The sequence below is a fragment of the Eptatretus burgeri genome, chromosome 2 (assembly GCF_056783735.1).
Source record: "Eptatretus burgeri isolate ZD-2024b chromosome 2, Ebu_testis_v1, whole genome shotgun sequence".
NCBI lineage: Eukaryota > Metazoa > Chordata > Myxini > Myxiniformes > Myxinidae > Eptatretus > Eptatretus burgeri.
Genome location: NC_140962.1, coordinates 63929140 through 63939139, shown reverse-complemented (window position 1 = coordinate 63939139; position 10000 = coordinate 63929140). Strand labels below are relative to the sequence as shown.

General features: G+C 41.0%; 1 protein-coding gene across 2 annotated transcripts in view; it reads left to right on the top strand.

The window, feature by feature from the left end:
• Nucleotides 1-8604, top strand: part of BRF1 (BRF1 general transcription factor IIIB subunit) — a 91872-nt gene extending 83268 nt beyond the window's left edge. For both annotated transcript variants that reach the window (XM_085869545.1, XM_085869544.1), the window contains exons 17-18: nucleotides 3573-3780; nucleotides 3883-8604. In XM_085869545.1, coding sequence (XP_085725671.1) covers nucleotides 3573-3780; nucleotides 3883-3920 — 246 coding nt within the window. In that variant the 3' untranslated portion in view covers nucleotides 3921-8604. The remainder of the gene's footprint in view (nucleotides 1-3572; nucleotides 3781-3882) is intronic.
• Nucleotides 8605-10000: the final 1396 nt, after the last annotated feature.

The window sequence follows — 10000 nt, the reverse complement described above, 5'->3', positions numbered from 1 at the left end:
TAATTGGTTGAATTACAATCCTTATCTGAAACTTCAGATATCTGATTTATGACCTAATGTGAGTGGATAATTAAATTTATGATGTCATCGGTCACATGGTCTGGTGGCCATATTGGATTGAAAATGAAAACCTGAATTTTTTTTTCTTCAGAACCACTTAAGAGATTGATGCGAAACTTCATACATATGATCTACTAGTCATGGGAAATATAGTTTGAAATATTTTTCATATTAATCTTCATTGACACAATTTTGCCTTTAATGTACACAAAAGTGGTCATTAAATATTCAAAATAATCAATCAATAAAGCTCTGGATAATGGCAATGTATGTGACGTAATCGGGTGCATGGATGATGCGGGTATGGGCCATAATGGTAGCGTGTTCAGTTAACGATGATATTTTTGTTCAGAATGAGCGTGTGAGGCGAGACCATGTGCTCTAGAGTACTCTTCCAGTTAAAGAATTAGTTTTCCAGTATATTTCTGAAGTTCAATGCAGCATGCTGTAAATGTTTGCCCAAACTTGATTATCCTTTCATGTACAATCTCATACCTTAACGTGAGATGAGTATGCAGCATGCCAGGTGCACCATTTGTTTTCTCCATTTAATTGAATTGTGCATGCATTTGGAGTGAATTCTGATGCAAGTAAATAATTTTGAATTCCTGTCCTCTATTTAAATATAATCAAGTAGCGGACTCTGTCTAACTAACGGATGATGTGAGACTGCCAGAGATTAACTACTGGGACACCGGAACGGAGGCATTTTACGCTTGCATGGCCAGTCTGTGGCGCAATGTGGTTGAAGCATCAAATAATTTTGCCTGTGCAAAATGTGGTTGAAATGTGGTTGAAGCGGCTCACCCCACAGACAGACCTCGGTACAACTGGCTCACCCCGCAGACAGACCTCGATACGACTGGCTCACCCCGCAAACAGACTTTGGTACGACTGGCTCACCCCGCAGACAGACTTCGGTACGACTGACTCACCCTGCAGACAGACCTCGGTACGACTGACTCACCCTGCAGACAGACCTTGGTACGACTGGCTCACCCCGCAGGCAGACCTCGGTACGACTGGCTCACCCCACAGGCACACACACACACACACCCTGCGGTGTGTGTTTGTGTGTGTGTATGTCTGTGAGTGTGTGTGTGTGTGGTTGGGGGGGGGTAGGGGGTGGGTGGGGGGGTAGGGGGTGGGTGGGGGGTAGGGGTGGGTGGGGGGGCTGTGCCAGTGTCACCGTTGGGTTGGGGTTGACCCAATCACCCTTCGTGTAATGTGCTTGTAGTTTCTAAAAATGTTGAGATGCACTCAAATCATCCAAGTAAACTTGTATAACACACAGCAAGTGCGATGTCGAGGAGGTGTCGGGGAGGGGGGTGGGTGGGTGGAATGGTGGGGGAGGTCTTCACCCCTCAAAGAAGTAGTTTGCACTTGGACCAGGATTTATTTGAAATGGATTTGTTTAGAAGGTTATGTATAATAACATTACTGCACAGTAAAAATACCACCTTGTAACTTTTCCACATCAGGAGGACATTTGGTCTTTCATGCCTCTGCCATATCCACATTTCTGCATTCCCACCATTTTCATTCTCAGTGTCAGCATTAGCCAGTACTACTAATATCCAGATGACCATGGTACAACACACAATGACCTCCTTTTTTCTCAAGATAACATGCCATCTTTAATTTTCACAATCTAAACACATATTGTACATCTGGATTCTATCCCGGGTGCCAGTTGGCAGTGCCTCCTGCTGGAATTGTACGAAAACTTCAATTTTTAGGTCATCTCTACCGAGATGACCTAATATAATAAAGCTGGACCAAATGTCCGTCCGTCTGTCCGTCCGCCCGTACGTCCGTCAACAATTTTTGTTTCCGATCTTGATGAAACTTAGTATGTGGGTAGAGGTCGATGAGTGTTGCACAACGATATAACTTTTGTCCGGGTTCAAGGTCAGGGTCAAGGTCACGAGGTCACGTAAGTTATAAAAATCGACATTTTCAAAACTTATCGAGTCTGCCATTCTACAAGATATTCGGCAACTGTTTATTGATTATGATAGTAAAAAATATTATCTTGTATCTAACTGGACAGATTTTTGAATTTCCTTCCTGTTTGATCGTCACGTGATATGGAATATGGCCAAAAACGCCGATGCGATTCCCAAAGAACGAATGAAGGAGAAATGAAATATAAATATAAAACACATTTTTAGCCTTTTTAGGTCATCTCTTCGAGCATGACCTAATAATATGGGTGTAGATATCCTTCGATCCATCTGTCTGTCTGTCCGTCCGTCCGTCCGTTGCGAAAATGACGATTTTCAAATTTTATCTCCTCTGCCATTTCTCAAGCGATCTTGAATTTGATTGTGGCATAGGAATCTAAGGGACAATATCTAAATTTTGATCGGGCCGGATTTTCGATATTCGCTTTGGTTTTTGTGTCACGTGACTTCAAAGTTGGCAAAAAATGCGAAAATGACGATTTTCAAAATCTATCTCCTCCTACATTTCTCAAGCGATCTTGAATTTGATTGTGGCATCTGAATCTATGGGACAATATCTAAATTTGCTCAGGCTGGATTTTCGATATTCGCTTTCGTTTTCGCGTCATGTGACTTCAAAGTTTGCAAAAACTGCCCTACCTTCAGGAGGCTATATATTTTCTCGCAGAGATGACCGTTACTCCCGCACGGGGGTAATTTTTATATTTATAAATTTTCCGCCAAAGGTGCAAAAGTTTCAAAACCCGAAATGTAAATGTCGGCATTTATTTTCACAATATAATTTCGTGCGCGCACGCCAAAATGCCGTGTCATCTTTAACCGAACTGCAGTTTGAGCTGCGCAGTTTGAGCTGCGCAGTAGAACTGCGCAGTAGAACTGCGCAGTAGTCTTCGGTCATAACTGAACATTGAGAACTTGTGGTATTATAGAGATGACCGTCACCCCCACACAAGGGTAATTTTTAGTTTTTATCCCTCAGGGATTGAACTAGCCTCGACTCGATAAAGGTAAGCACATTACAAACTACGATATTCTGCTCTGCCAAAAAATAATAATTTTGAATAAGGAATTCTTTACCATTGCAGAGGGATTAATTTTTATCCCCCGCCGCGTGGCGGAAGGGGGATATTGTTATCACCCGGGTCGTCCGTCCAGCTGGCTGGCTGGCTGGGCGTCAACATTTATAGCTGTGAGTGCGATAACTCATAAACTGTTCGCCATATCGATTTGAAATTTGGGTCACACATGTACCACCTGAAAAGGAAGAACCCTTTTGATTTTGGGCGTGGCCGGATCCAAGATGGCCGACTGGGGCGGCCATCTTGAAAAAAATGTTTTTTGTAATAAATGGAAATCCGCTTATATGATTTTAATTATTTTTCAATGGTGGGGGATTCCCCATCTCTGATGGTATATTTACTAATTCTGATCACATTTTATTAACATATGATGAACTGATGCATTAAACCTGTTTATTGCAAGGAAATGTATGGCATCGGTAAGGTTTTTTTTTTTCTTCTTTGTTTTTCTCCCCTTGATAATAAGCAAAGAAAGACCGAAGAAGCACCATTGAAGGGAACCACTGTCCTGACCGTGGAGGATAAAACCGAGGAGAGGATGCAAGATGGAGGTACACCTGTTTTGGTCGAAAGTGGGCCAGTGCAAGTTCATGCAGATGAAGAGTTGGAGGAAGAGGAAGAGGATGAGGAGGAAGAGGCGTGCGTCAGTGCACTGGACCTCATGGGGAGCGGAGGTAATGAAAATACGTTGTTAACAATATGTATGATTATTTGGAATTTAATATGTTTTTGTTTGCACAAAAAAAAAGAAATTCTCTCCTTTTATTTGTTTGTAGGGTATGGATGTGATGATTATGAAGAATATGAAGATTGAGCTGGTTTCATCAGATATGAAAATGCGCTTCACTCATGTCCAAAGTTGCTTTCACATTGCATATATATATATATATATATATATATATATATATATATATATATATATATATATATATATATATATATATATATATATATATATGATCAAATCTTGGAAACAATCACTTGTGTCCAAAGTTTGACACAATAAGTCGTGTGTTTATATTCAGACTATACAATGGCCATGCACAGTTGGCAATGCAGTATAATTAAGATATTGTACATGGAACAATTTGTATAATGCATTTTTAAATAGTTGTACAGTACGTGAGCGATCAAAACGTTATACGATCGAGATACTCACATGAGTTCAAGGTGTATCATAAAAGTATTATGAGGTGTACATATAGATAAAAAACGATTTGTATATTTTCTTATGATATATATGTGTATAATTTGTTTTGAACACCCGTTTTATGTCATGGAACGTTGCTTCAACGGAGACATTTTTTTTCTCTTTTCTTTCATTCTCAGTTTTTTTTATGCATTTTTGTTTTTATGTGAATGATGCATTTAAGATGATATGAAAAATAATTTCCATTTGGTGAGGGAGGAGGAGGAGGAGTAGGAGGCAGAGTGGGGATGGGATGTTGAGGGAGGGGGGAATGTCTGAACTGTGCAGGTCTGTGATCAGGAAGAAAATTCTGATTAAAAGAAATTATTTTGGTATCCACTGAATGTGTGATTAAATGTGCTTGTGTTTTAGCAAAGGTTTTCTTTTGTTTGGACTTGCAAAGCAGTGTCTTGTTTAATGCGCATGGATTCGTTCTGCAAAAGACAACGGGACACTTTTGTGCCATTACCATCTGAGCACATCGCTCAAGATGCTGTTATTGCAGATTCAAATCCCACATATCATGTGTCCATCGTCTCATGATGTCCTTATAATTCTTGTTAAAGTACACGGATGTCTCCTCTACTGTCTGTGTTCTGCATGTGATTTGTGTTTTAGCTCCATGAGTTTTAGGCACTTGTAGAAAAGAAAAACTAACTGCATGTGATGATGAGCTTAGATATTCATTGGAAATGAGATTGCATGAATAGAGTTGCAAGAGTGCTTTGGTCAAGCCATTCATCCTGTTGTTCTGCTAATTTGGTGTGAATTTGTTGAACTATGCTCCCTTTTTAAACATCATATTCGTTGGTGAGTTAAAAAGACCCAGAAGTCAAACAAATGTGTTTGTTGTTGATTAACCTCCGCCATCGAAGATCGGAGGTTACTGTTTTCACCCCTTTCTGTTTGTTTGTTTGTTTGTGAACAGTATTATGGAAAAACTCCTCGACGGATTTGGACGAAACTTGGTGGGGGGGGGGGGTAGGTATGGTCCAAGGATCATGCCATTAGATTTTGGACTTTGTCCCTCCCCCCCCCCAAAAAAAAAAGAGAATTTTTTTTTTTGCATTTCTACATGTTTTAAGTGATTTTCAACCCCCCCCTCCCCTAAAAAAAAAATGTTGGAGAAAAGAACTATAACTGTCAGCACTGATGACATCATATTTAATGAATAAGATATAAGGTTCACTTGAGTGACCCAGCAGTATTGGCGGCGGAGGTTTTGCACTCTCCCGAGTGCTCCCCCTCTTGTTGATGTTGGGACTGCATTTGATATTTGACAATCTGGCGCCTTGACTCTCTCTCCAAACTCTGACTTACAGCATCCAAGGCCACTTCCTCTCATGGCTTACTGACATCCTCCACTCTCATCATCACCTCCACATGCCTCTCACTGAGATCCTCTCATCTCTTCTCCCTCTCAAGAATGTTTTGGGTCCAGTCCTATTCCTAATCTTCATCAAAGATCTCTCTGACTCTCTGGTAAATCGTCTTCATCTATTTGCTGATGACTCCACCCTCTGCCGTGACATCCCTTATCCTTTAGATAGGCAGGCTGCAGCCTCTTCCTCTCCTCAGACCTTGATGGAATCATGCTGATTTAACACTTGCAATATGTCTTTCAATCCTGACAAATCTCTCTCCCTCTCTCTTTCTCTGTCGAAGGAAAGACCATCTGGTGAACCCTGCCATCTACTTTGTTAACTCGATGGTATTTATAGAATACTTACCGTGCATAGTGTTGAGAAGGATTTTTTTTTTCTTTGATCCAAATATGGTGCCAGATCAGTGACTGATAATGGCACTTTTATCAAACGATATTTCCCATGGGTAGTTGATCAATTAGTTAAAGTTTTGCATTGATCGGTTAGAGGTTTCAACAATTGCAGAGAATTTTTGTCACACTGACCAGATCAAGCGTTGTACTTATCGAATTATGTCATCATGATGAAGGCACTGATTACATCATCAACATATTTTATTCCCCATGGGGAGTACTTGACAATGAGACACGGTTCAATTTTTTTCCATGGAGCGGTTTCGGAGATATCGAGGGGCAATGTTTTCTGTTTTGCCAAGATGGTGCCTGTACCACGTGACCTATGACGTCATAATTATGACAAAAGTTCTACAGGAGGAGACGCACCAGACGAACGCTATTTGAAAAATTTTGTGATAATCAGACTAACGGTTGCTGAGAAAATGAATTAAAAAAAAAATGCACACGGACGTACGGCACACATATGCGACTGATTGTTCAACCCTGCATTTCGCTTTGCGAGCACAGGGTAGCAATCTTCTTGGAGAAGTTGTCACTCTTTTTTGCATCACATTTTTGTCAGCCACGATCTTTCTTGGGCAAACTACATGTCGAAGTTGGCTTCCAAAGCCACTAACTGGGCATCCTCCATCATGTGAGGTCTTTCTTTCGCAAATCCGAACTTTTTTCAGCTTGCAAGGCTTTCATTCATAGCTTGGTGGAGTGCTGCTTTCCCATTTGGCCAGGGCCAAATTTTTTTGCCTCTTGATGTTGTGGAAAACTGAATCTCCAGGCCTATTGCTCTTTCATCACAAAGGAGGTCAATGGTGCTTGTCTTCTACTGCTTCCTTCTTGGTCCTGCATCCTCTGGCGTTTCGGTGCCTTGTCCCTCCCACCTCTCAGGTTTCTGTAGGGTGCATGCAGTCTGCCAGTAACCCACTTCTGGTGAAACATCCAGGCTCACTTCCACTCATTCGTTCTTCTTTTCTCTCACCTGTGGAACCAATGTCAGTTTGTTCAATCTCAATCTTCCCTTGAAGGCTTCAGTAAACTGGACTTCTCTCTGGACTTCCCAACTCTCTCTCTCTCTCCCTCTCTCCCTCTCTCCCTCTCTCCCTCTGTGTGTCTTTCTGTCTGTCTGTCTCTCTTTCCCTCTCTCTTTTTCTTTCTCGTTCTCTCTCTTCTCAACTCCCCATCCATACTCATTACCTTTTCTACCCCAATATTAACCCTCCCCAAGCCCCCTTTCTTTCCAGATTATTGTTTTCTTATTTTTCCTATTTTGTTATATTTATATTTCATCCCATTTTACCTTCATCTTGCTGTATATGAGCTTGTATTCAGCTTGTTCACCCCATGTCCTTCTCTCCCTTTGTCTCATTCTTCCTCCAAGTGTCCCTCTACACTGTTGTTGGTATGTTGTCCCCCTTTCTACTGTGCTGGTCTTGTTCTGTTCTGTTCTATTATGTTCTGTTCCGTTCTGTGTTATACCTCCTCCATGAGTGTCAATTTCAAATACGGTACTGTATTTATTTTAAAAAATAAAAATTCGAATTTTGTACTTATGTAATGCTGAGGGTACCTTATGAGATTTGTAAACTTCACATGTTTCATTTGGTTTGTAAAGTTAGTCAATAACCATGTTTTAAAATTTGCAGGCAAAGTCACATGGGTTGGCATATGCACGATTCTTCAAACAAATTGAAGAAGCAAATTAATATGAAATAGTAGCAGCGGAATTGTTGGACGTCTGAATGTTTTCTGTTGCACGAGTGCGATGAAATTGTAAGAAAGGGAAAGAATGTAAGGAAAAGAGGAATCTGCCTTGGAAACAACACAGCACACATGAGAGAGAAAAGCCAATCATGTGAAAAGGAATCAAACAGTACACTGAGGGTAAAACTATGCTGTCCACAGTGCTTATGTACAAGGTGGTCCATGTCTTCTTTCCCTGGGATAATTTTTTACATTGTTGAAATATATTCCAGAAATAGCCCTGCCTACCCGTTGCTTGGCTGATGAGTTTAATCAAAAGATGTTTAATCATGTTACACTTCACAAACATATTGCATGTCTCTCTGTGAGTCTCATTGAAGATGTAAAATGAAGTGAAACGCACAGAAAAGGATATGTTACAATACGTAATTGTTGCTGCTGCTGTCTTCTTGGCTGGGGTTGTCATTTGTTTGTTCTTTCCGTATACTTTTATGAGAAGTGTTACTATACTTGCAGGTACCTGCGGAACATCCGCGTAATGTAAAATGTGACTGCAAGTCCTCAACTCCCCCACCCCTCTTCCCAAACCCCGAGTCCTAAACTGCTCACCTAACTCCCCCCCCCCCCAAGTCTCAACATCTCCCTCCCAACTCTTCTCTCCTCTCCATTACCACACTCCGAACCCCAACTCTCTTTTCCCCTCCTCATCGAAGTGAAAGGGCATTATTTCATCAATCATTACATATTTAATATTGTTGCCACAATCACCCAGTTTAAAGTTGTCTTCCTTGGAACCTCCTGATCATTACTCATCAATAAATGGCTATCTCAGTATTTTAGTGTATCTTGTGTCGCTGGCAATCTTGAGAAAAGCATTTTTATCATGTCTGGTAAAAAGTAAATAAATATAATAAAACGAGCATGTGATTCCTTCCTCAAAAAGTACTCTTATTTCAGGAGAGAAGATGCCTTGTTCAGTCTTCAAATGTACACAAGAGACCTAAAGCCTGAGACCTGTTATGCTCCACCCTGGACAGACTGGCAGAGAACATATACATGACTGTAACCCACTTCTGGTGAAAAGCGTGGACCCCCGTTAAAGCGGAATTTCCATGCAATGTAAAATGTCACTTCAAGACATCAATTCTTCCCCCCCTCTCCTTCCTGTCCACTCCCACTCTCACCTCTCTTCTCTCCCCCTCCACCACACTCACTCCCTCTCTCTACCCCCACTCTCTCCTCTCACCTTTCCTCACTCCCTCCTCCCCTCACTTACTCCCCCACTCCCCTCTCCCCCTTACTTACTCTTCCTCTCCTCTCCCCCCCAACCCCACTTACCCTGCGTTCTCCCTCTACCTCTCCCTCTCCCCCTATCAAAAGTCATCGCGCCAAGCCAGAAATGGCTATTAAAATGCGTTTTTTCCTTTTAAAACATCAATATTCGTCCGATTTTCTTCTCGCTGTTTGCAAACAAGTCCTAAACCATCTTCGCAATTATGAAAAATGAAATTGGACGTTGAATTCGAGTTAAGCCGTGAGAGAGGCGGAAAGTGCGAGCATTGGAAACTTGCATTTATCATCCTGAAAATTTTAGACCATTCCATTGTCATTACCTTCGCATTCTGCGAAAGGTTATGTATTGGTCGCTGTGTATTTATTTATTTATTTATTTATGTGTGTGTGTGTGTGTGTGTGTGTGTGTGTGTGTGTGTGTTTGTGTGTGTTTGTGTGTGTTTGTTATTCGCATAACTCAGAATGTATTAAACCAAATCGCTTGAAATTTGGTGGGATGATGGGTTATTATCCAAGGAACATTTGATTAGATTTTGGGAGTGATCAGGTCAAAGGTCAAGGTCACCAACCTGAGACCCCAGAAATATATATATATATATATATATATATATATATATATATTTCCACCAGTCTATCTGTTTAGGGTGAGGCTTAAAAATCAAATCGCCACCATTTTGTTCACTCTGTAAACCCCTGCCTCCTGTTTAAGCCTGTGGTGTACAGGAACCATTAGTTGCCCATGTCAGTGCTTTGGCTATGTGATTGGGTCTGTGTGTGAATATTGAGAGAGACAAGTGTTTTCTTTGAAGAATAAGGTAAGTGGCATATTTCTGGGGTCTCAGGTTTTGATTTTATGAATGTTTAAAAACTTTGTGTTGTTTGAGACCTCTGGGCCATGATGGTTTTTCACAACTAAATGGGTCTAAGTTATTTTTTT